This window comes from Camarhynchus parvulus, chromosome 12 (genome assembly GCF_901933205.1).
Source record: "Camarhynchus parvulus chromosome 12, STF_HiC, whole genome shotgun sequence".
Lineage (NCBI taxonomy): Eukaryota > Metazoa > Chordata > Aves > Passeriformes > Thraupidae > Camarhynchus > Camarhynchus parvulus.
The window spans coordinates 6,236,650-6,263,673 of NC_044582.1; the positions used below are offsets into that span (position 1 = coordinate 6,236,650).

Consider the following 27,024-nt stretch of genomic DNA (forward strand, 5'->3'; position numbering starts at 1 on the left):
CCCAGAAAGCCATTGGTATATTCTGCAGCATAACCCACTGATGCAAAGAGGAAGAAGAACATCAACAGGATGAGTCTTGCCAGACCCACATGATGAGACACTGTGGGCAGCAAAGCCCCAGGTCAGAGGTGATAAGTTCTGGATAAAGGTATCCTGCTCCTCCTTCTCTCTAGAGAGATGGATATGTGGCTTTGAGTGGCCCTGGCTCAGCAAGGGCTCCACCTTGGGCAGTAGTCTTCAGCCTCTGGTCCCCAGGGCTTGCAGGAGAGCCAAGGAATTCATGAGGACAAATGAAGCTGTGGTCCAAGAACACGGGACTGAGCATCTGTTAGTAATTCCTGGACCTCTGGAGGAAAATTCAGTCAGCAGATGATTGGCTGAAGCAGCCACTGTGATCAGCTCTCACGCACGTGCAGCCTGAAGCCTGAGCTGCTCACACACGACAAGCTGGCATTTAAAAATGCTTCATGCACAGAGCCTGGAATAAATAAACTAAATCATCCAGGAGAAAGAATTTAAGTGGAAAAACGTCCCAATAATTGAGCTCTTTTTGTAAATGTTTTATCAGCTCCCAACCCCCAATCCCAGCCTCCCAACACAGCCAAGCAAAAGGATGGCCTTTAAAGCACAGACCACCTGGGATGGGAACACAGCTCCACAGACCTTCATTTAAAACTGCTGGGAGAAAAGGGTTTCCAACAGATCTGAGCAAAGGCAGCAGACTCAGCAGTGTGGTCAGGCGAGCCAGAGGGGAAAGATGAGGTGCAGCCTCACAAGGGTGCTGAGGCTCAGCTGCCATAAAGGACCACTTAGGCTCCCAGCTCCCCCCAGCTCCCCCCAGACAGAAGTATCCATGTTATGGAGCTGTTTGGGGCACCAGGTAGGGGAGAAGTGTCTGAAGGATGGCACAGATCCTGGATAGGTCAGCCAGGGGAAACCTCAGCAGCACCAGTGAGAAGGGAGGAGTGTTCACTCAGTAATTCTGCACTGAAATTAGGGCAAAGTCAGACGACATGGGCAGAGGATGCGGGTGAAATGTTTGTTCTTCATGACAAGATAAAACACATGGCTCGCAGGCCCAGAAAACACACATTTCAACATGCTGAAGTCCCTGCTGACAAGCTGTCCACATGTCAAAGGGTGATCTCTGGCCAGCTGGAGATGCTAAAATGTCCCAGGAGAGACAGCAGCCTGTACCTGCCAACATTCAGTGGGTAAATAACTGACTTGAACAAGCACAGACTGCCCAGGCAAAGTCAGCCAAGACAAAATACACGGATGGCTGCAACTGGGCCAGATCACCAGGAAGCAAAGGAGATCAGCATAATTAATGCCAACCAACACTCGTTTACAGCTGTCAGATCCTGTTGGCAAACAGGATTTGTTTTAGTGGGGAGGGCGGGCTTGACTGATAAACAAACCAGCACTCGTGCCATTCAATCCAGCTCAGAGGAGATGCAGGACTTGGCATCATTTCCCATCTTCAACTGAGGAACTACAACTCCATCAAAGGGCAGAGGCACGTGTCTGAAGTTGCTGTTAGCTGGCTCAGATCAAACCCAGGCAGGGGACAAGGTCTCCACCAGGGATTCATGTGCTACAGCAATATGACCATTGCTGAAATAAAGCATCTGTTTGAGCTACTGACAAGTCACAGAACTTTCTAAGCTGAAAATAGGTCCAAAAGAGAAACCAGAAATTAAGGTCAGAAAATAAGGAAAACATTGGAAAATGTGGGAACTTTAAAAGGTTTTTGTATTTAGCTTAGCAAAGAGAGAGGCAAGAGGTGACCACATCCTAAACTGCCATAGCTGACAAGGGGAGAAAAGCTTGCTCCAAGCTGATGGTCCAAGGAATAACACATTTCCCTGGCTGTAAACAGGAACAAGCCACATCTTTCCAGCACCTTGTGGAGCTCCTTTTATGGGGAGCTGAGGTGTGGAGGAACATGACAGCCTCTGTCAGGCAGGAGCCAACCTGACAGTTCCCAAATATTTCCTGGCATCACAGAGTCCATGCCAGCCATTCTTGCCTGAGATCTGCATTGTAAAGGAGTGATTCACAAGCCTGTGGAAGTGGGAAACTTGTGATTACAGAGACCAGAGGAAGGAAAAAAGCTGGGAGTTTAGCTGAACTTGGAGGATACTTTTACAAGACCATCCAAAGAGATAAAACGCCAGTTTTCCAAGTTAGGCACAGTCAGAGTTTGAGGTCAGTCAGCTGGTGCTCTGGAGGGTGCAAGGCAGTCAGGATGATACTGGCATCCAGTTCCACATCTGTCTTGGCTGAAGACCACAAAACTGATCCAAAAAAACCACAAAAAGAGGCCATGTTGAAGCAGGCACTTCTAGGGCTGTAGTGGAGACACCTGCCAGCTCTACAATTAGCCACCTCTCTATGCCAGAGGAGACCAACAGCCAGGAGAGCCAAGCCCACCCACCTGGCAGTGCCCACTAGGTGCCAGAATGGATGCAGAGAGATGCAGGGACACACAGCGCACCACAGAGAGCTCATTATACCTAAAGCAGAAGGAACACTCCTTGAAATGGCAGGAGGTTACAGGTGAATAATCTGCTCCCAGAGCTGTCAGAAAGGGTCCCCACCAGAGAAGAGCTTTCTCCTTGGCTCCCAGGAGCTGGGAGTGCCTGGTCTGACAGGCAGCTGTGCTGTGGGCCAGGAGTGCACATCCCAGGAAAGCAGGGCACACCTGCCTGGAGGCAGAGAGAAGCAACATCAGAGGTTATTAAGGAGGAAATGCTTTTAAGGGACAATAAATAACCCCAGCCTATGCCTTAAATAACCCATGTTCAGAGTAATGAGCCAGCAGCCCCTCCTGGGCTCCTCAGAAGGCAATTCTAGCCAGTAAGTCACTGCCATCCCAGGGGAAGGATGTCCTCTTACTGCCAAGGATGGCTGCAGCCATTTCCCCTCAGCTCCCAAAAGCCAGGCCTGCACCAAAAGCCTGACAGAAATGCCAGCTCTTGTGCTTACAAGAGCCAGGGGGGCACAGATGCAGGCTGCAAGGACAGCCTGGACATGAGACCTGCTCCATGCCAGCTCATCTCCCTTCCACGCTTAATGAAAGGAGACTGTCACCCTACTGCTCTTCTTTAATTCTTGTTATAAATTTGTTTTTAACATTTCCTGTCCCTCCAAAGCCATGGGAGACTGGGAAACACAAAGTTCAGACTGCCAAAAGCCAGCACCACTGCACCCCCTGCTTGGGAAACATGAGCCACAAACATTCCTGGTAACTTCTGCACAGCACCAGCAAGCCCAGAGGGAGCCACATGCCTCATCCACCAGCCTTTGGAACTAGATGTCCCCAAGTTAACGCCAGGGGATGCCATGGGAAGGCTGCTGGAGTGCCATCTGTGGTAAAGCTTCTTTCAACTCTGGCCCAGAGCTCCCCCCAAGCTCTCGCTGCCCTGATCCCTGAGCTGGACTCCAAATCCTCAGCACCTTTGCCCTGCATGTCCCCCTCCAGTCCTCTTCTCCTCCCATTCCTCTCCTCTATTTTTCAGCATCTCCAAAGCTTTCTCCACTCTCCCTCCCCACCTTGCAACTTTCTGCCTCCTTGAGCTCCCTCTCCATCCCCAGCTCTCCCACACCTTCTTTCTAGGACTAGGCAGCCATGTCATCCTCCCTGCACTTCAGCTAATTCCCTCTCTCCATGGGAGCCAGCATTTCACCCCTGCCCCTGAGTCCCCTTTCATGCCTCATGGCTTTTGCCTTCCGACCTCCTGAGATGGGAGAGCTGTGAGGGACCTGCTCTTGGCAGGCCTGACCCCCAGCTCTCATTAACAGCACCTTTCCCAAAGCAGGCACACAGGAAAGAAAAATAAATAAATAAAGCAAATCTGTCTCGCTGCTCTCTCGGGTTGCTTAAGGGAGTTGGGCTCTGGGGGTGGGATGAAGGATGCTATTTGGAGAAGCTGTCTCCATGGCAACCCCCATTCCCACCACTGAGCGGGCACAGGTCACCTGTTTCCATGAAAGTTTCCCCCTTCTCTCCCCATCCCTCTATCCCAGGAAGTGCCAGCACAGCCCCAGGGGTGCAGACAGTCCAGGCTGAGGGAGAAGCAGCAAAGACACAGAAGAGGCAGGGATGCTGCTGGCAGGGCTGCAAACAGCCTCCTGAGTGCCCTGTGCCACACTGGAGAAAGGCAGGGCATCCCCAGGGTGCAGGGAGCAGCAGCACCCACTGCCCTCTGCCCCTCCCAGCATGGCAAATCCACCCTCCTCCTGCCTGTGCCCCCACAGTCAGTGCCAGACGGGCAGGGGTCCCGTCGTGCTGCAGGACATTCAGACAGACACAGGCACCCTGACCCCCATGCTGCTGGGACTGGGGCAAGATCAGAATGTGTCCCCTCCCTCCGCAAGTGCCTGTGGGTGTCTGTTTCCCTATGATTTCAGTTATTGTAAATCCAAATGGACCGCTCCCATTACACACTACCAGGCGCTCCCAGAGCAGCCTGTGGTTCCCTTTTGAGCTCTAACAGCTCCATCTCCCCTGAGACAGATGTGCTGCTGGGCCCTTTCCCCAGCTCAGGCAGCCTCAGCCCGGTGTCTCCGAGCACTCCCGCGGCCAAGCTGACGCTCCCGCCCGCTCAGCCCCCGCCGTGCACGCCCGTCACAGGGCTGGCAGCACTGCCTGATGCCCCCACAGAGAAACGGGCACAGCTCCAGCAGGAGACACACGATGGAGCCAGAGGATGAGAACAGGGGACTGGTTCTGCTTTCCACAATGTGGGGAACAGCAGTGCTGGTGTCACCTACTGCCAGCACTAATGCATGTTGTGCCAGGAGCAGTGGGCAGCTCCCTGTGGCCGGGGTGGACAAGAGGGTCGGCAGAGAGCCCCCAGCTGAAGTTCCAGGATTGGCACCCAGGCAGCCATGCTGCAGCACAGCGCAGGCTGGAGGGATTCACACGGTTCCCCCACAAGGCTGGGAGTTTCGCCAGGAAAAGCAAGTTTATAAATAGTGTGTTTCAACACGAACAAACCAAAGCGTCAGAACTCGACAGTCAGATAAGCCAAGGGCTGAGCATGGCCCCTCCACAGCATCCTCCCCCACTGGGAAGGACAGTCCCTTCCCTCCATCATCCAGCTAGCCAGGATCTTCCTTGCTCTCTGGAAAACCTGCATCTGGAGGTGCCTGTGGCAGATGTGCTGCTTGGGAACACCCTTGCCACAGCTGCTCTGGTAGCCAGAGAGAGCAAGGCAGCAGAGCTGGCTTCAAAAGGACCACAAGCAGCAGGGATGGCCACTTGGGGCAAGGGCAAACACAGCCTACAGCAGCCAGCTGCCCAGCCAGAGCCAAGACCCACAAATTTCAATGTATTGCTTGAAAGAAAGTTTTCATAAGCCCGCAGGCCAGAAAGTCTCTAACTTCTCCTCCTGTTCCTGAAGAAGACAAGCTGCCCCACTGGTGAGGTTGGCACTCAAAACAGAAGTTCCATAGCACAAAACATTACACCGAAGGGCACATACCTGCCAGATCCTAACAACAAGAAAGAAACTCAAGGAGAAAATCAGCTTTTATCTCTGTGTTAAGGAGAAAAACAGCAAGTTATTAGACGAGAACTTGTTTCTCATAAACACAAAACAGCAGAAAAGACACCCCTGTGCCTACTGAGCGAATGGAAGGACATCCCTGCTGGGGAACTACCTGCCAGATCGCAAAAGGAGGAGATCTTGATGGTAGTGCCCAAGGGAAAATATCAAGACATGGCACGTCAGAGCAGCCCCATCAGCTGTCAGGAAGAGAAGCCTCTGACAGCCCACTGAACACAGGCAACGCTCCTCACGCCACACTCGCTTACCTTGATGTAAGTGTCAAGGGCTGGGTGGACACGGTTGACTGCCAGATGGATGGACAACGGTGTAGTGAAGGGGAAGGTGGCCATGACCACGTGGCTGGGAGCAGGGAAGCTGAAGATCTTGAAGCCATACTTCTGGAACCGTTTGATCTGCTCTTCCGACGGCTTCGCGTCCCCCTCACTCAGGATGCGGCCTATGGCGAAGCGGCACTTCTCTGGAGACACCTGATGGAAGGGGACAGACAGACAGCATCAGAAGAAGACAGAGGCTTGGAACTGGCCAAAACCTCAACTTGCTGAGGTTGGAGGCAGGAGATGACCATAAACCAGTAAAAGCAATGGCCCAGCATGATCAGGCACACCAAAGCAGGCGCCCAGTCCTAACCCAGGTTGATCCAGGCCTAAATCATCTACACTCCTTCCTAGCCTGAATGCACAGCCCAGTGGGGAAGGTGCTGCTCCTCTCCTTGGAGGGCAGAGGGACTTCCAGCAGACAAGAGCTAAACCCCACCAAGCTGCTCACTCAAGCCTGTCCCAGGTGACAGTCACTGCAGGAAGTGTCTCTCTTGATCCCACATCAGACACCTTTCTGCCAACAACTGGTCACAGCCATCCCCTCCTGCAGGACACCCCTGCAGCTCAGGGAGGGGGATTAGAGATGTGGTCACAGCTTGCCAAGTTTGCCTCCACCCCACTCCTGAGGAAGTCCCCTGGCAGCCATGTGCACATGCCACCAACCACCATGGGCCACTGGCACTAAGCTGGAGACAAATACAGAGGCTCCCAGGTCCTTCCAAAGCAGGCACACCAAGTATGGTAGTTTTGGGGTGGGGAAACTGAGGCAGGTAAAACCTGCATGCAGTCACCCAGCTGTTCATAGTAACACAAAGAGAAATATATTCACTTCTATCCTGAACCCCAACAACACAGGAAACCTAGAGCATGCTCTCTTTACAGATTTGAGGATGCCTCCCATTAAGACAGGGGTGCGGGGCTCTCAGCCCAGCAATGGGGGTGCTCAAAGCCCTGCCAGCAGCACAGTGATGACCCACAGGACTCCAACCATCTCAACACCAAAGCTGACCCCATACACAACTTTCATTTCTAGTTTTGAACAGAATCCCACCACTTGAGCTCAAGCTTACCCACAGCCCTGGGCAGCAATGTGGGAGGGGGATGGACAACCTAGCCACTTTCCCTGATATAACCTAGGGACACAAAGGTGTCACAAAACTCTCACAGGGACGATGTGAAGCAGACAGAGGATGCACCAAGGCCAGCATTTTACAGGTTCCCATTCCCGTGCAGCACCACAAGGGGATCTGTGCTCCCTGATCTCTTCCCTAACTTTGCTGTACTAAAGTCCACCAAAGCTTCCTCCTGCAGTGTAATCACCCTCTCTGCACTCCTTGCCCTGCCTTTCTCTAAACACCTTCTGATGTGGCAGGGCAGGACCATTCCAGAGAGGGAACAGGAGCAGATGTAAGTGGAAGGAGGCCAGCAGCCTGTGGAGCAGCATCCACCAGGCTGGGGACAGTCTCACGGCTCGCTCTTGCCCTCCTGTGCTGCAAGAGGGAGCTGCAGACAGGGCTGTGCCCAGCATCCATCACTGCTCCGGGCAGGAAAGGAGAAGCAGATCCACCCCAAAGACAGCAAGACGCAGCCATAAATGGCATCCCTGGGAAAAGAGCCAGATGAAACAAGGAGATATGGAAATCTCGATTAAATTCCTTTAAACATTCAATCTCCATTTATGTCCTGAACAAAAACAGCTCAATCCCAGCCCTGGAGCAACTGTCGGAGGGACCAGAGCAGCAATGCTAGGCCAGGCATGTTTGCTTCCTCCCTCCTCCTTTCACCTTTCCTTTTCACAGCATGTACCTCCACAGACATCTTTCCAAGGGTAGCAACAAGGCAGATTTGCCTCCTTGGAATGGAATGGAAAGGAAAAAGGAAAAAGGAAAAAGGAAAAAGGAAAAAGGAAAAAAAAAAAAAAAAAAAGGAAAAACTCCACTTAAAACCAGCCTTTCCCTAACACATTTATCTTTTCCAGTAGGCAAGTGCTGATCAAAGCCTCTGGTCCCCCAAGCATCCTGACTGAGGAGTTCTGGAAATTATTGCTTAACCTATCCATCAGCTTTGCCAGTTGGAACAAAACCTATTTCTGCATTCACAGAGCATTTTGGTCTTATCCATCCAACACTTGGGCACGGGCTTGTGGCTGAGCAAATGGACCGAAGGAAAAGTCCCTGGCATGTGCCCACAGCTATATGTGAGCAGGAGCTTGGCTGGAGCTGAGCACAAACCCACCCGCCACATCCAGTCCTTGCTGAGGAGTTATTTTTGTTCCTGACAGAGGTAGGAAAAGGAGGGAGAAGTCCTCTGGGCTGCTAAATATTAAATAAAAAGGAAAAAGGGAAAAAAAAGAAGATTAAATTAATATTAATCTCGTCCACTAAAACACATAAAACATGGCTGGCAGGGTTTTGGCAGCACTCTGGGAGCATCCTTGTGTGAATGTTGGGAGAGCCAGGAGTCAGCAGGGAGCCCCAGGGACGCTGGTGGCAGTGGCTGCCCTGAGGACTGGCATGACCCTGAGGCAGCCCACATGCTCCAGGCCATGGGGCTCCCCCCAGCCCCACTCCCAGCCAAGAGCAGCATACTGCTGCTGCTCTCCAGCTCAGCATTCCCACCCTTTCTCCTAGCCAGAGCTTCCTTTGACCATGAGCCCACCAGCACAGTAATTGCCACATGGCACTTGCTGGCCACCAGCCCCTTCCTTCCCAGTGTTGGGGGCACCAAAGCCCCCAGGAGCCATGGCTGGGCTGGCTGTCTGGCCAGAGCCCTCCAGTGCTCCACCGCCAACACCGCCGGACGCAGGATTTAGCCAGCACCTTCTGCTGCCTGATGACAAAGGTCTATTTTTAGAGACAAGTCAACATCCGTGGCAAGTGGCCAGCTCTGGGCGGGCCAGCTCTGCCAGAGGATGCTTCATCGAGGTCAGCAGAGCACTGAGAATGAGAAGGAAGAGGAGGAAATCATTTCTTCCTCCCAGGGGAAAGGCAGCCTGGGTGAGCAATCCCACCCTGTGGAACCTCCAGGAATGAGGAGCCAGCAGTGCCCAGCATCTCCCAAGCCATCATGGCTCAGTGGATAGGAGCACACAGAGAGGACACTGGGGTGTCTGCACCTGAGCCAGCACATCAAGTATGAGCACTGCAGTCTCCAGCCAAGAGACCAAGCCACAGCTGGCCCTTTCTTCACCTGCCCAGAGGCAAGAGAACCATCTGCTCAAACACATTCTCACTCCCAGCACCCTGCCTGGCCTGACCTGCCTGTGGGCGAGATGTGGATCTCTGTGGGGAGCCAAAGATCAGCATGTGGAAGGTCCCACCAGCACCCCAGCTGCTCCAGCAGACCAGGTCTGACACTGTGCTCATGGATGGCAGGCAAGGCTCCTGCCACTATGCAGAGCTGCAGGCACTGCAGCTACATCCTGCACAGCCCCCCTGTGCCCCAGCCACCGCCGTGGCTACAGGGACAGGAGGCTCAGGCCAGTGTCACCTGCTCAGTGCCATGAGCAAAGGCAGCTGGTACAGAGAAGGGCAAGGTCCATGGGGCTGCCTGCCAAACCTTGGAGGGCAGGTTAGACTCTTGCACAAGGAGGAACAGTTGGCTTCCAAAAGCCTGGATGGCCACCAGAGACAAGGCCCACAGCCCCACTGCCTTCTCCAGCCACAGGGTGAAGGCAGAGATGCAGCATGTATAGGAAGAGGAGAAAAAAAGACAAGACCTGGAAGGGGAGGCAGTTTGGCCATGCATTGACAGCCCAAATTTTCAGGGTCAGGTCAGAGTTAATCCTTCCTAGCCTCACCTGGTGCTACCAGGGAAAGAAAGCATTCCCTGTGCCAGCCAGGGCAGGAGTTAGCACAAACAGCCTTATCAGTATCCATGAGCCAGTACAGTACAGGCTTTTACTAGCCCAGGCTTTAGCAAACAAAGAGCCAAGGCCCTTGATACAATGTCAGCTGAAAGGCTGCAGGGCAACCACAGGCACGTGCACATCATATCCCTGGAGCAGGACAGCATTGGGAACGGACACTGAGCCCTTCCCACAGCACTGACTGCCTGCTCTGTGCCCAGAGACCAAGGCAGAACAAGCAGCACCATCAGGGTTCTCAGCTCCAGGTGAGACCCTCAGCACAAGGATACAAATTAGTGGCAATGAAATGGTCACTCTGACCACTTGGGCACCATGGCTCCAGCTCCAAACATGACACTTCCTCCAGACAAAAGTGTCCAAGCATGCCTAGTCAAACCCTGCCTCTGCCCAGCTCGTCCTAAGCAGAGAAGTCATCCTTGCCATCAACTTTCCCAGGCCAGGAAGAGGCACCATGGTGTCTTCTCTGCCTCCCATGATCCAGGTAGGTAGAGACAAGTCAGGGCACCACAGGACACAAGGACACAAGGTGGCTGAACACAGCAGGCTCCTCTGTGCTCAGCCAAGCTCAGTTTTCTCACCTCCAGTATCTTCCTGTCACAGCTCACTCAGCACTATGTTTTCATGGACAAGTTCTTCCCTCAAAGCAGGTCCAATCCTTGGGAGAACCATCTTGCAACCATCAAAACAAGGTTTCTAAAACAGGACCACACACCCCCAGAGCAGAAGCACTGGGTGAGAGCTATCAGCCCAAGCCCTGTGCCCTGCACCAGCCCCCAGCACACGAGCCCAAGCACACATGCACAGCTGCTGGCCACTCTTTTGTCCCTCCTCCCCAAGGATTCCTCCACGGTCACACGAGCTACTGCAGAATTACCAGGGAGCCAGGCTGTCTGCCCCAGACAAATGCCCACATGCCATTATTTGGAAACCCCAGAGTCATTCAGCATCAGCAGCCAGGTTCCACCCCCCCCCAGCAAGTTCTGATGCACTTTTGTTTGTTCCTTGTCTTTAACTGTTCCCATGGAGTACTGGGCTCTGGCTGGCAGCCACCAGGCAGCGTGCTTTCTGCTCACCTCTCAGCCCAGGAGCATCATGGAGCAACTGTTTCATCAGACAGGAGCCCTCAGCACGCAGCACCTGAGCTTTCAGTAAGAACTCTCAGGGGATGGAAGAACTACAGGGAAGCTCAGAAACACATGAGAACACTAGAAATGAGAGAAGGAGTATGGATGAGAACAGACCGAGCTTTTGAGAAGCGACCATCTGCTTTCAACCACAGAGCTGCAAGTCCAGAAGGAGCCTTGGCTGCACTTCCAAAGAACATGCCAAGGAATGCCTCACCTTGGGGTCGTGAACACTGGTTTCTGCTCCATAACCAGCTCTGTTATCCTGCTGATACCCTGTTCAGCAGAGGCTACCAGAAGATACCAAGCTTTGCTCACCCAATGCCTTTCAATCGGGATTATGCAAATCCTGATGCAAATTTCAGGTGCTTTTCCCCACACAGGGTGCTCTGTAGATCTGGGAGACCTTGTGAACCCCAGTGCTCACCTACAGAGGATGAGCTGCACGTGCTTGAAGCACATTTAGGGAGCATCCCGAGCTGGGAGCCACGGGAGCGTGCTGGGCACACCTTACCGTGTGAGGGTTGTCATAGTAGACACCGATGGAGCAGAGCTTCGAGGAGATGCTGCAGCCGTCCGTGAAGAGCTGCCCGGACTCTCCATACGGGCCCACCCTGAACTTGTAGGCCAGAGTCATGCTGCCCACAGGGGGGGAGCCAGCACTCACAACCACCTCGGTGAAGAGCCCCGAGTAGACGACGAAGCCGAAGACGGTGAGCAGCAGCAGCACGACCAGCGCCGCGATCAGCCCCAGCAGCACCCAGTCGGTCATGATGGACACCTGGTGCACCATAGCTCCTCTGGCACTGGAGCAAGAGCAGAGGAGAAAAAGAAGGGCAGTCAAGCTACCACTTGGGCAAAGAAAAGCTTTCTAAAATGATTTATTTGCAGCAAAATGCACTCTCTTGCCGTTCTTCTTATGTGTGAAGCTTAACAGAGTGGAACCCCTCCAGAAGCCTGCTGTATATTAGCGCTACGTTGCATCAGCCTGTCCCAATTGGTCACCAGGTACAAATTATATTGCTTCAGTGCCACTTGGGAATGAGGTGGTTTGGAAGGGAGGACAGAGAGGCATCATCTCCAGCTCCTCAAAACTGTTCAAATACAGTTTTGTATCCAGGAGAGACCTAAAAACCACCCTGGGAGCCTGCATCACGCAACACATAACACATACACAACACTGGGCTAAGGATCAGGGAACCATAATAAAATATTTTATCATTTATGGATATCAGGCCTACTCTAAGCAGGGCAGCCCCTTTGTCAATATATCCAGAAGCCTAAACCTTCCTGCCATGATCCAAATGAGGACCACACCAGTTCAGATCCAGATTCAAGCACCCAGAGAGGTTCAGAGGAACCTGAAAACCCAGCTAGAAAAAGCATTGGGTACAACGAATTACTGGTATTTCTTTTAGATAGCTTTTTGTAAACTAAAAGAGTTTTTATAACTTCAACAAAGGCTTCCTGTTTTGTTTGGCATCTTTTCTCTTGTGCTGACTGTGGGACACAGCAGCCTGGTGAATGCCTCCTGCTTGTTTTCACCCACCAAGTGCAACCACTCAGGGGAGTTGCAATCCAACCCATTCCAGAAGAGTTGTTTGTGTTTTACACTCCCTTGAGACACAGCTCTGCTCACACAGGGAACGGTTGCGATGCTCCCCTGGGACTTTCACAGAAGGCAGGTTTGGAAGTGAGCGCTGAAGCAAACAATCCACCTTTACCTCTGTGCGTTATAAACACACTTTGTCCACAAAGTGTCATTCACCAAGGCTGCTGCTTGTTCACTGAGCTTTACAAGAGAAAAGCCACATCCTGGTAGGAAGCGCAGGCGGCTCTGCTTTGGCCCAGCAAGCAGATACACAGCAAAACCAAACCCTGCTGAGCCCAAAGTGGGGCCACGCTCCTGGGCCAGGCACCATCTCACACCATGACCCCACTCACCTGAAAAACCAGCTCAGCCCAGAAATGCTTCAAGACATCTGATCCACTGGGGTGCAGGATCTGTGGCGCTGCAGCAGGAAAAAATAAGGATCATTGCTTCCTCTCAAACTCACGGGACCAAAGGCAACACAGCTGCAGCAGTGCAGCCGAAAGGCGCCCGGTCACCTCGGACCTGCTCCCCACAGGAGGAGGTGTCCTGAGGAGAACCTGCTCCTGCAGGACCTCGCAGGCCAAGGTTTCTTCCCAAAACTCTGCGGCTGAATGCACGGGCACCAAGAAACATGGAAACGGGAAAGGAACGGTGAAAGAGGACGATGTCCTGCCTCGGTTGGGTGTCCCAGCCCGGCCGGCCCCAGGGACACCGGAGCCGCAGCCGGAGCCACTCCCGGGTGCCCTGGCAGCAGAGAGCTCCCGGAGGGATTCACCCGCTCCCGCAGCGCCTCCGCTCCTCCCGGTAACCAACACAGACCCGGCACTTCAATCACGGCCCGGTGATTCCCCCGAGCTGCCAGCCCCACGCCCAGCCCCAGGGCCCTGATGGCAGCCGCCCCAGAGGAGAGCAGGGTATTTTTGGCTGTTCTTCCCGGTTCCCGTGGCTCGTTCCCCGCCGGCACTGGCAGGCACTGCCGGTTCCCCCCAGCCCTCCTCACGGGCCGGGGATGTCACCTCCCCTTTCCGCCCGGGATGCCGACCCTCCCGGTGCCCGTGCCCGGCCGAGGGTGGGGGTCTGCCCCGAGCGGCCCCGCAGTCCGGCCTGCCTGCCGGGAGCCGCAGCCCTGGGCCCCGCCTGCCCTCAGGCAGCGCCCCTCGCACCGGCACCGGTGCAGCCCCCGCCACGGGCGTGCCCACCGCCGGAGCGCTGCGGGACCCGGCCGGCGCCCTCCGGCTCCAAGCAGGCCGCAGCCTGGGGGACCGGACCGGATCGGCGCGGCGCTGCCCGCCGGGCCCCGCGGATCTCCGCAGAGCCGCCCCCGCCGCGGTGCCGGGCGGGGTCCCCGGGCACCCCCGCGCTCTCACCGGGGCTCCGGCGCGGCCGGCCCGGAGCGATCCCGGCGCCGCCCCGCCCGCCCCCGCCGCCAGGGGCGGCTGCGCGCCGGGCCTGGGGGCGGGGCCGGCGGGATGGGAGGGGCGTAGGGCCGCGGTACCAGCATGATGGGCGGGGCTTCCGGCGGGGGCGGGGCCTGGGCGGGGCAGCCCGAGGGCTTGCGCGCCCCGCGGGGAGTGCGCCCTCTGGCGGACGGGCGGCGGCACGGCCCGGCCTCAGGGAGGGTTGGATCCCCCGCCGAGGCTCCTCACAGCTCCCGGCTGCTCCCCCAACCTTCCAACACCGCCCCGGCTGCCCAGCCCTGCAGCCCGGGAGCCCCACCCTGCGCCAGCAGGAGGGCTGTGGATGGAGGGCTCTTCTCTCCCCTCCCCCCTCAGCCCTGCTCCTCAGGGCACTGCTGATCGCCAACCAACGCCGTGTCCTGCAGCCTGCCGGGGCTGCGGCACGTCTCTGCCGGCTGAGCCGCGCCTCAGGCTGCCCGCGGCCTGATGCGGAGCCCCGGTGAATGGGCCCTTCCTTCCTTCCCCGGGGTGCTGGGCGAACAGGTGCCCTGAGCGTGCAGCCGAGGTCACGGCGCTGAGCGCACGGCCTGGCCTGGCCGGTCCGGGCAGTGGGCAGAGCTGCTCTGCTGCACCCAAACCCTTCCCAACAAACCCAGAGAGGGTTTTCAGCAGCTGCTCACAGGTTCCATTGCTGGGGCTGTTGGAACCTGGCAGAAACATCTTGGCTTCTGCCTGTGCTGGGGTTTTCCCACTGCCCAGCTGGAAGGAAAATCAGCCAGACATGTCAGACAGCACTGCCCAACAAGGGGAGCACCAGGAGGGCTAAGGAGCAACCTTCACACCTCTCTGAACTGTCTTCAGCCTCTTCAACCCTCTTAGCAGGAAAAGTTTGCTCTACGTTGGTCCATGAGCCACCTCCAGATGCAGCAACAAGGAGCAGTGGAGCTTGCTGTGGCCTCTCCTGCTGTGGTTTCACATCCATTTCCCTGCATCCCAACCCCCTTCACTGGGGTTGTTTTTTTGTTTTGTTTGCAGAGGGAGCCCAGCCACTGCTTTTCACCAGTGTGCTCATTTATGAACAGCAATGTGAAATACTGCAGTACTTCAATACTTGCCTTTCTCCAGCAGCTTCCTTGTGAGGATCTCGAGGCTTTCCATAACCTGAAATTAGTTAAACCTCAGAGGCCCTCCTTGTATTTGGCATTATAACTCTTTTGCAGCTGGAAGAAAATATTCCAGCTTGGTTACGTGTCTTGCCTGGAGCCATGCAGTGAATCACTGGCAAGAAGAGGAACAGAACTCAAAAGCCCAGCAGCTGCCAGCTCTGGCCATCAGAAACCTCTCCTTTCTCCAGCCTCAAAGTTCTTTAAATCTGCAAACATTTAGTACATAACGCATACATTTCTCCATTACAACAGCAAACACTAAAATTTGGATCTCATTTAACAGCTCCATGCCTTCACCCTGAACCAGTACCTTGGGGAGAGGTGAGGCAGGTAAAATGTGCTCTCCAGCAGGGCCCTGTGTGCCAGGGTATAGCAGGCACTCGGTCTCAGCAGATTTGTTTGAGCCCTAACATCTCTAACAGGGAATGCAGATCAGCCCATTCTCATTTGAATTCTAAGTGGCAGTCAGAAGTGGAGGTGGGTTGTGAGCAGAAGCAGATATGGGCGAGCTGCCCCACCTCTCAACCTCCAGCCAACATTTCTCCATCTCCTGTAGCCTCTCTATGGAGGGACTCCAGCTTCATCCCAGCATTAGCAGGCAGAAATGAAGTTCAATTGGGCAGTGACCTCATCTGACTCCTGCAATACTCCACATTGTCTCAGCAAGGTACCTGTGCTGGGATATTCAGCTCAGCCTTGGCCCAGTCCTTGGCTTTCCAGTTCTGCTCACACCTGCTGAACCCTCCATCCTCTGCTCCAGGACAAGATACTTCATTGTCCTTCCTCTCTCAGTTGCCTTCACCTGCTGGACAAGGTGAGCTGAGCTTTGCAAAGGTCACCTGAGGTGTGCAGTAAGCAAATAGGTGTGATAAGGATTCTGATCACCTTGGGAACATGGCAAAACACAAAGGGCTCTGACTAACTCTGCATGGAAATACCCTCCCTAGAGGGGCAGGCAAGAGGCCAGAACAGATCACACAGCCCTGAGGAATTTCCATCAGCACAGACACAGATGGGCTCCACTCCCAAGTCCTTCCTGGAGGCTTATAACAGCAACTCTGCATTACTGTTGATGAACCAAGACTGGCACTTTGTTCCTTGAAACCGAAGGAGACCATCAGTTGTGGGGAAAACTGGAAGGAAGGCAGCACAGGCACATTGAAATGCTCCCTGGCAGGTCCCCTTCAGAGGAGAGACACTGGAGAGGGCAGGGACTGTGCTGGCAGAGGGCAGGACTAGGCTGTGTGGGCAGAGTGAGGGCACAAAGGGCTGTTTGGGGGCTGCTTGGTCCAGTGTGCCAGGACCAGGGCGTGGCTCACTCAGTAAAGTTTTGGCCACTGGCCACCCTAAACACAGGGTTAGTGGTGCTGGGAGCAGGAGGCTCCCTGGGAATCCTTCACAAAGGCTGCACAAGACAGGACAGGTTTACCCCTCTGCATAACAGATTCCACCTCTAAGCACCCGGTACTCACACATAAAGTTTTAATATTTGCCAATGTGGAGCTTCTTGTATGATCCGTCTATTTTCTAAAGATCATTCATTTGTTGAAATGCAGCTGCTGTTGATGGGAAAGCCTCAAGGTGAGACCAGGAAGGGCTCACATACAACCTGGCATCCCATAAGGGCCAGGGCTGTGAAATGCAAACAGCACGAAGAGCTCAGCAGCACTTCAGCCCCTGACCTTTTGGTGCCTCTGCTAACACAAAAGAGGAGATGCACTGAAGGATTAGCTGTTGGTCCACTGGGTTGCCCTCAGATTTACATTCATTTCTCACTGCAGGACAGGAATGTTTCTTTCTCATGACAGGAATAAAAATTTCAGTGTTACAGAGTAAGAAAAGGCATACACATCTTTTCAGACAAACTTTAAAGTGCTAAGAAATATGCAAATTATTCTTATGGTTAACTGTCTATTTAGGTCACAAATGCTGAACAGCAAACTATTTCCCCCCAGGATCTATTAGCAAAAAATTGTCTTGTAATTAAATGCAGGTTTTAAGGTATGAAGGAATTTTTCAGACAGACACATAACCTTTCCTACTTCCTGCCTTTGGAAACCAGAAGGGTCAAGTTTAGATTCTCACCTTGTGTTCAGATCCCAGTCCTGAACCACACAAACCTGGGTGTTGTAGGATCCAGTGGCTAAAACAAAACTAGCCACCAAACCAAACAGAATGGATGGCAGTGACAGGCAAAACACTCAGTAATGCCATGACACAGAGTGGCAGGACAAGTAATTCTGTCATGGGGAATTTCCATGGATACTACAAGCAAACTTCCATAAAGTTATGGAAGAAAAACATCTGTAGGTTGTAGCCTATGAGCTCCTCTTTTTGCTACCAAAGCCCTAAATAGCAGATTGGAATTCTGCACCTCTGATCATCATCTATTTAGCAAGATACTGAGGTGGTTTTTATTTAACAAATTGCAATGGAGCTTTCATCTCTTCCTTTCAGATGTCACATAATCTCTGGTAGCTACTGTGAATGACAAGGAGTCATTCAGACTCCTGTCCCCAAGGCCAGCAACTACCTTTGTACATTGCTTTGATTTTCTGTGAATAAAAGATCACTTACAAGCCTGAAAAGATGCATTATTCATCTTTGAACTACCCTGAAAATAATTTTAAGCTGTTTATAGCTCCAGTCACTTGGAACTTGGGTGCGCAACTTTGACTCACGGCCAAACAGGTCTGGCCAAATTCCTCCTGAGGTGCCAGGCAGGGGCCAGTGCTCAGGAGGATCTGTTCTTACCTTGGTAGCAATGGTTCTCATAGACACCTGTGTTTGATCCAGAGCACAGCACCTCCCTTTGCCCATGCTGGGAATATTGCTACCTCCTACTGCACTGGGTCACACACACACAAAGCACGGGGCTATCCACACCTTTTCCTGGTGAAAAATGTATTTTACACAGACATTGCATTGAAATATTCTCTTGTTTCTCCTCCTCTGGCATGCCGTCTACTTGCATTGCCTTAGCAGCAACTGTGTACTTCCTTCTTTACCCTGAGGATTATCTTCCATTTGAGCTACAGAATACACAGTAACAAACCAGGCCAGCCAGGCCCTTCCTTCCTCTTTTGTCTTAACCTCCTCTCTTGTACATGAAGTCTAGATTAAGTTTAGGGTGTTTTTCGTGCTGAAAACATGAGATGGCTTACCCAGAGTGTTTTTCCATTTTCCACCCAAACAGAACCAAGAAGGGAATCAGGAACACACCACGCTTTGTCTCTCTGGGTTTGCAAACTGTGCTCATAAAAAGTGCTGGGTTTAATGTGGACTTGTCAACAAGCTCATTCTCTACAGCAAGTGACAATTCAGACTGTCTTCCAGAATTTGTAATGAGGAATCCCTTAACAGGATTCAGGGATCTCAGCAGGATTTTAAGAGCCTTACACAATGTCATTGTAACCAGTCTGGCACTCCACAAAGCAAAGCAGCCCAGCAGTAATGACACCGACAGAGCTTTCATGTCAATGGCTCTCCTTTAGTTTTACAAGAGTGACTGCAGAAAAAACAACAAGCAGGAACATTTGTTCCGACCTTAATTGCTAGCTTCAAAACCAGAAAATTAATTTCTTATAGCCATGTTGTACTCCTGTTTTTAATGCACATGTATAAATAGCGCTTTTTAAAACCTCTCTGGCAGCTCTCTAAAGAATTACATTGCGACAACAGCTCCAAATTTAAAGTCAAAAGACATTTTTGGTATAAGATTTTCATCTCCTTTCTGGCAAAAAAAAAAACTGTCTTGCAAAAATACTTCCGAGACTCCTCCAGCTACAGAACATCTGTGGAGAGCTGCTGTAAATCTGAGGAGGGGGAAGGCTTCCAAAAGGACTTTCAGAAACCCTGATTATTTATACTGTCATATTTCCCTTTCTTTTCCTTCCTACTACCTCATGTTGTAGTGGACACACTATTCATAATAAAAGCTACTAAACACAGAGGATTTCTGACATTATTCCACCTCAATGTGACCTTCATCTCCTCCAAGTGTCACAGCCATAGGCTCAACTTTGCATATTTTGATTTTTTGTTGTTGTTTTTGCAGATAAATCAATTTCCTAAGACTTCAGAAGTTTATGAGGCAGTTCTGGTCCTGCTACCAGTCAAGGATCAGTCAGCCACGTCTGAGCAACCCTTACAGAATCACTTTGGAAGTGCAGGAGGGTCTCCAGCCTTGGGATATGGCCTTACTAAGTAAATGAAAAGGAGGTACACAGCTGTAGCAGTTAACTCAGAGCCATCCACTGCACCTCACACCCAGTTTGCTCCCCCTTTCCCGGTGCATTTCCCCTGCATTTTCCTCTGTTTACTCCAGTACCAGCAAAGCTCCTATTTTTGTAAAGAAATGCAGCACTGTGCAGAGGCTGGGGAGGGCCAGTCACACAGATCCCACAGGAGCTTCTGCCAAAACTCAGAAGCCCAAAAGCAACTCGTTTTTCCATTTAATTATGAAACTTCTGCTCCTTGCATACAAGAGGGCAAGTTTTATGTCTGTGCAGTGTTTGCCTCTGTAACTTTTTCCTCTTGTCAAAAAAAAAAAAAAAAGAAAAAATAATACCCAACATGAAAGAACGACATCAAGTCTGTCACTGAGAAAACAATATTTTGCAGATAGATACAGCCCTTTCCTGGGTTACTGAGGCTAAAATATTGTTTAAAAAAAACTCTCCATGAAATTGAGAGATTAAATCCTAAGTTTATGCCTTGGTTTTTCCTTGGGAGGTTTTTGTGCAACTCTACATTAGTCTGAGCTGCGTTATCTACAACAAAGGCTCCTATTGGTTCAAGTGATCAATTTTAAACTCTTCTCAAATTGAAGAGTCTGTCAAGACTCTCTGTACAATCCTCACATTTCAGTATAAACGATTTTAGAGGAAAATGTCCAGAAATTGTCATTCTGAGTTGCAAAAGCTTTGAATTCACAAATATTTCATTGTGTCAGGGACAGTTCTCTGGCAAACTTGAGTGTTACTTTTCCTGGAATAAGTGATCAAGTGAGCTGATGTGAGTCAGTCTCTGCTGTACATGACACACAAGGTTTTTCATTAATCCAGACCAGTTCAGAACACTAAGTTGATGCTGGTACATTAACTGGGGCAGAGGAAAGGCTGCTGGTTTCTAGCACCAGTTCCTGGGGGAAAGAAGAATTTGGGATTGGAGGACTCACTGGGGCTGGGAAGAGATTCCATTTCCTACAGCGTTTGGTATTACCTCCACATTTAGCCTTGGCTGAGTAACAATCCATCTTTCTTGGGCACAAAGCAACACACCAAACCCAGAACCACAACAAAGAGAGTGTGTGCTCCTTAAATCATCAGTTCAGGGTCTCACTGCAATTTAAAATGGAGTCATCTGACAGGGATTATCTCTGTGGCTTCAGAAATAAAGGACAATACCCTGGGTGGGAAGACATGCTTTCAATCTTTGTCACCTAACTGCTGCCAGAGGACAAGCATGGTGGAAACCAGTCCCAAACATGTAACGCAGACACATTTCCTCACTCCCCTTTTTCCAATGGCCAGCAAATGAACGCCTGTGACTCGCAGAAACTGGGGCTGAGCCACGTTTCTGAAGGCAGAAAGACTGCAGAAACACAGCTCCAGCACGAAGGAGAAAAAGATCTTTGTGGCAAACTGAATTTAGCAACGTCACTGGAGGCTTCTGACTTAACCCTGCTCTGCCTGGCTGCACGCTCCAACCACCACCACCACTCCACATACCTGCCAAACCAGCCCCATTCAGCCCACTTGGAGCTCTGCCACCAGCAGCTGGACAGAAGATGACTGATACAGTTGTAAAACAACATCTAATGAAGAAATTCTTTTTATTTCAGGGCTGTAATTAAGCCATACCTCGCAACACTGCCACTGGCTGAGGCAGGAAGGCTGCTGTGGGTTGTACCAGGAGAAACAGGAGATGGAATCAGGTTGTTATTCCACTTCAGACCAGTCCACGTTGGCTTGAGCCAACCTCAGACCAGTTTAATGTAGCTGTTTCCTTGCCTGTTTCTGCTGCCCGGCAGGTCTCCCGGATAAAAAGGCTGCTTGCATTGCAGTGGCACAGAGGAGGGTGCTCTGGCTCTGGATGGGAAGGTGTTGTCCAGGTTTCTGGGGACTCCTGGTACAACAGAAGGGGACACTGCTACAGCAACAAAAACTGCAAGGTCCCACTGCCAAATGTTTCATCTCCAAACAGCTTCTCAGCCCCACTGCTCCCACTGTCCCTGCAGACTCATGGCTGTGGTTTCCATTGTACAGGGACACAAACACTCCATACATGCACTTAAAGCAGAAGATTTAAGCACTTCCAAATTAGCTCCATCTCCTGCACATCAAGCTGAACACGTCCCTTCAGTGGGCTGCCCAGGCAGCTTAGCCAGCTCCCAGGTGGGCACCTCTGCCTGCTGAAAAGCTCAACGCTGAGCTGACAGCTCCCTCCTCTGTCAGAAAGTAATAAAAGCGGCCTAAAGTCTGTCCGAGTGTCCCTCGGAGCAGGGGACCTGAATAACCGAGGATATTATGCATTTTCTCCTATTTTTTGAATGCAGGCAGGGAAGTCTCCCAGTGGTACAGGGCTCCCCAGCCAAACACAACCAGCTATTAGAACTTCAGCTCTCATCCTGCCCTGCTGCAGCTGATCAGGGGGAACCTTACACAGCAGCAGGGCATGGCCAGGCCCTCCAGCTGTGTCAGCACATGCCAGGGGTCCTGCTGTGGTCCTGCTGTGCTTTGGCTTCTTCAGGATGCAGCAGGAAGGCAGCAGAGCACAGGCAGTGTCCTGCTCAGGCAAGACTGCAGGCTCCTGTAGGTCACTGGCAGGTCTGTCTGTCCTTCCCACTCAGTTTCACACTGAGAGGATACCACCAGTCCTTTGCTTCTGACTGTGAGGGAAATATTTGATTTAATGAGCATTTAATGGCAGGACAAAATCACATATGAAAACTTAGCTGCTATCCTTGATGTGCTCCCTCTGCTAGGATTAAGTGAAGTGTTGCATGTGCTGAATGTTTGTGCCCCACACTTAAGGCCAAGGTGTTTTTTGCTGGTTCTTGAAACAAAACTGGAAAAGGGAAGCATGAGCACTTCACAGAAAAACCACTTTTGGCATTGTAAAATGTTGTAGAAATTTAATTATTTCAGGGTCAAGTTGCAGCATTATGTTCTCTTCTGTTTATCCTTTAAAACTAAAAGGGAAAGGGGTTTTACTTCACTTTTATTTCTAGCACAATTTACTAGAGCTCTTCCAAGTATTTCTAAATTTAGAAAAGAGGAAGAAAACAAATTATCTCAAAGTGCACAGAATGATTTTAATATTAAATGCCTTACTGTACAATTGAAATATTATATTCCCTTTCTATCCCATATTCTTTTGTTTTACAAAGCATTAATATTTGTCTAATAGAGTTATTGCTGGAGTCTACAAAACATCTCTGATTTTTCTCTGTTCTGCTCCATTTTCAAACTCAAAGTTCTGGAATTATTTTGGGTTTGAACATAAACTGAACTTCACTGGTCTTGTTTGCTGCCTGTTAGTCAAACTACATTTCTCTGATATGGTTTTTAATTCAATTAAGTTTCTCTGAACATACCACAAAGTTATTGCCATTTCATTTTCTTGCCACAGCAGCTACTGCTCACTGAAAGGCAGCAAAATGCCATGTACAAGCTTAAAGCAAAGCTGCCGTGTTGGTGTGAAATAAACTACATAATTCAGCTTTCAACTGAGACACAAACAGAAAGAATTGTGTAGAAAAATAAATGACTTGCAACAAGATGATAGTGGAATATAGGAAAGATTTTCAGAGCTGCAGGAGGAGCTTGTGCCCTATTTGTGGAACACAGGAAGGTGGGTCACACTAGGATTAAGGGATGAGCTCGTGCAAGTCACTGCAGTCTGGAGCTGTTGAGCCCAAGAGCCAGCCAGGGTCCCTGAGAGGTGCAGCCTCCTGGACACATATTCCCAGATAAGGACAAAATAAACTTTCAGTTCAGGCAGTAAATCACCTTCACACGAGACCAGCAGGAACCCACACTTGGACAGGGAGCACAGACCCCAGAGTGCTCTGATGGATTGGCTGCAGGATTTTAAAGAGTGCTTGCTGCACCCATGGAGGCAGAGGACAGGCTTGGAGACACACAGTTCATGGAGGGCTGGTGTTCCTCTGAGCCTCAAGGCCTTCCAACCAGGATTCTCTCAGCAGGAACACTGAGCTGCTTTCTTCTGCTGCAGTAGTTCTGCAACAGGAGGTGCCTGTGCCCAACACTTCAGCAGCACTGATCTGGGGCTCATGGGCATCCTTCCCCCAACCACTGCTAGAGGCCAGCAAATTTTGGGAGCTTCTGCTCCCCCTCTGCATATCAAAGGCTTTGGAATTCCCTATCTGTGTGAACAGTAAAATTTTCTTCTGTTAAATCCTATCCAGAGCACAGGAATTCGCCCTTCATCAGGGCTGTCATGACAGCAACACATCAAAGCACCCATGGGCCCAGCAAACTACCACCCATGGGCAGACACAAGTGAGCTAATTGCTACAGCAAGAGGGAAGGAGGAGGCTAAAGGACTGGCTTTTAAGGTGGCCACTTCCTTTAGGACTTCAGACAGGTGACTTGCCCTTCAGGATTCTTTATCTGTGAGGTAGATCAAAAACTAAATTCATCAAGGCCTGCACTTGGCCTAAATGTGGTGTAGACTGTGCAGAGAGGAAGACTGATGTCCTACATGGAAGAAATAGAACTCCTTTTGGTTTGGACTCTGCTGGTTTTACTTTTTTTTTTTATTGGCACCATTGGGAGAGTTCCCATTTGCTTAATTAGGCCACATATGAGGAAACAGGAAAGACACTTGGCATATTTGGCTTGACCTGGTAATTTTCATTGTTTATTAATCTGAGCCACCTGGGTTCAGATAAAAGCTCTTGACATTAGGAGCTGGATATCCAAATCAGCTAGGAAGGATAGGTGTTGGGGATTTTTGGGTTGGTTTTGTTTTTTCTACAGCAGACACAAACCCACATTTTTATTGTGGTAGACAGATACTTTACACTGCTTAGCTTATAGCCCCAGAACAAAGACAACATTGACATCCCATCATGTTTGGTTGGCAAGCACTTCTAGATACTACTCCCAGTTTCTGACAAGACTTTTAGAAGCAAATTATAATGCAATTAACTAATGGGCAAGTTATGGAAGCACTCTTAGTAAATCATGTCAATGCTGTGGTGTTTGAAGGAAGCTCTCAGTTTCCTGGCACAGAAACTACATTTACTCTTCAGTCAAGCATATAGCTTGACCAAAAATATAAGCCATGGTATATTCCCTAAGGGAAAAAACTTACCAGCTACTGCATCCTATTATTTCTTCTCAGTTCTTTTTTTTTTTCTGATAGCTGTAAACACACTTGAAAGACTGTGTGACTTAAACAGAACTGATTGTAAAAGGTAACTCTGCAATAAGAATATCTGCAAAAGTTATTCAGGGATGTTTTAGCTCTTCAGTTAATAAACCATTTTTCCCCTGTATGGGCCCTTACCTTGGCAAAAAATTAATTGAGGGGAGGAGGAGAGAGGGAGGGAGGGGCTTATGTTTATGACCAAACTAATAGTTTCAGAACACATTGCTTTAATTCATAAACAAAGTCCCCAAATGTTGTGTGAGAAGAGCTGCCCTTGTGCAGCACCTTCTCACCCTTGGCACAAAAAACTTCCTGGGGTCCTGGCCATCACGAAGGTCAGGATGAAGACTGTTTTCAACAATAACAGACACAAGACAAGAGAAGGTGGCAAGCTCACACTACAGACACCTTCAAAAGATGTGGTTTACAGCGAGCTAGGCTGAGGATCCTCATTGCTGGCAGTAGAGCTTGTTAGCCACCTTGATTAAAATCAGTTTTGAATCCATTAAAAGCTACCTATTCACCAAATTGGGAAAAGTCAGCTCCTGAAGTACTTTCATTAACATCACACCCAACAGTACCCACCTGAGAGAGCAGGACCTGGGGCCACAGAACCAAATTCAATGAGTGCTCTCCCTTGGGCAAGGAGCTACTGGCAGGAAAAGGAAGCACACACACTGTGATCAAAACACCTGACTGTGTTTTGTAAACAAAGCCAAATTTCCCAATGGATCATGAAAAATAACCAGTAGGCCACAAGGATCTCTATCAAACAGCAATAAAAAACAATTATGAAAATAACCTATGGCCTAGAAATAACTGATTTCTGGTTCAAGCCCCACCAACCCAGTGTCCAAATCACAGGTAATTTCCCTATGGACTTCAGGAAAATGAATTTCTGTCTCAGCATCAGAGATGGAGGTATACTGGTCAGCCACAGAATAAACCATCATGGCCCTCTGACTGTGCACACTGCCAGTCACCCATCAAGAACTGGTACCAAGCTGTAAAAACCATTTACCCCATTGAATCAAATGTCTGCTTGGTAAGAAAGCCACCTCCCTTGCAATGCTTTACAGAACAAGCCAGTCCCAGGGAGCTGCTTATTGAGAGGAGCTAAGCAGCACTTTTCCTCTACAGGCACCAGAGTAGCCCATAAAAAGGTCAGGCTAAAGTTAGCTGGCAATGCAAATGTTGTCAAATGAGGGAATGGGGACAAACACTGTGGATCACACAGCAGAAGCAGCACAGCACTGGTTTCTCTCACAGTGCCCAGGTTAAACAGGCCATCCCAAAGTGCCAGCTGAAGGCTGCTGTGCCTGTTCACAAGGGAGCCCTGAGAGACAAAGGCTGCTTGTCATCACCCCTCTCCTTGCACACATTCCCTTTGCAGTGATGTCCCCACCCCAGGTCCCCTGAGGCCAGTTCCACATATTGAACCTTCTCAGGTGGGCAAGGAAGGAAACTATGAAGTAGTACCCTTCCTCCAGTGCATCAGCCAGAGGGCTCTCCACCCTGGGATGAAGGCAATCCTTGCCACTAAGCTCACCACAGACATGCTCAGGAGATACTGTCAGGGAGTCCAAGCCTTCCAGGCCCTGCCTTGCGCTGCCTGTGAGCCCCTCAGCTTTCTCCAGCCCCAACAGCACAGCTCAGTACCTGCTAGGAGCAGAGCTCATCTGCTCCACGGGAATAAACAGGCCCACAGACAAACAGGGCACTTTGATACCACTGCCCCCACCCACTTTTAACTGAATCAATTAGGTTGTAAAAGACCTGAGGTCATCAAATCCAACCTATGACCAAACTCCTGGATGTGAGCCAGACCATGGCACTGAGTGCCACAGCCAGCCTTTCCTTGAACACCCCCAGGGACAGTGACCCCACACCTCCCTGAGCAGCCTGCTCCAAGGTCTGATCACCTGTGCTGTCAAGAAATTCTTCCTGATGCCCAGCACAGAGCAGCTTAAAACTGCATCTTCTCACCCCATCACGAGTTCCCAGGCAGGGGAGGCCAATTCCCCCCGGTACAGCTTTCTGCCAGGAGTTGTGCAGAGCGGCAGAGTCATCCCTGAGCCTCCTTTTCTCCAGGCTAAACACCCCCAGCTGCTCCTGACACAACTTGTGCTTCACACCCCTCACCAGCTTCTCTGCCCTTCTCTGGACCCGCTCCAGCCCCTTAAATCTTCTTCTGAGCTGAGGGCCCAGAACCACGCACGGGACCCGCGGTGTGACTCCGCCGGAAGAAAAGGGGAAACGAATCACCCACAGGCAAACTGGGCATCGCGATTCAGGTCCCCACCACAGCCACCTTTCCCCCAGTAGGTGTGGAGGGGCCGTGCCCAGCATCGATAGCTCCTCTCGTGGCGGGCACCAATGAGGCCGCAAGGAGGCGGGCAGCTCCCCCAAAGCAACACATACATCCGGACAAGCCAGCCCCGCCGCTCCCCAACTGGCGCGATGTAAATAGCACCGGCGTTTTTATAGCGGCCCTTCCCGGCAGCCCCCGCGCGTGGCCGCGCCGATTGGCCGCGGGGCGGGCGGGCGCGCGGCCGGGGGGCGGCTCGGGAGCGCGGG

General features: G+C 51.2%; 1 protein-coding gene across 1 annotated transcript in view; it reads right to left on the bottom strand.

Annotated features, from left to right (window-relative positions):
- Positions 1–13,907, bottom strand: part of TEX264 (testis expressed 264, ER-phagy receptor) — a 39,169-nt gene extending 25,262 nt beyond the window's left edge. Inside the window, exons 1-4 of the mRNA XM_030956790.1 lie at positions 13,850–13,907; positions 12,833–12,900; positions 11,403–11,694; positions 5,825–6,046 (exon numbers count right to left, since the gene is read on the bottom strand). Coding sequence (XP_030812650.1) covers positions 5,825–6,046; positions 11,403–11,681 — 501 coding nt within the window. The 5' untranslated portion in view covers positions 11,682–11,694; positions 12,833–12,900; positions 13,850–13,907. The remainder of the gene's footprint in view (positions 1–5,824; positions 6,047–11,402; positions 11,695–12,832; positions 12,901–13,849) is intronic.
- Between the last annotated feature and the right edge of the window lie 13,117 nt (positions 13,908–27,024).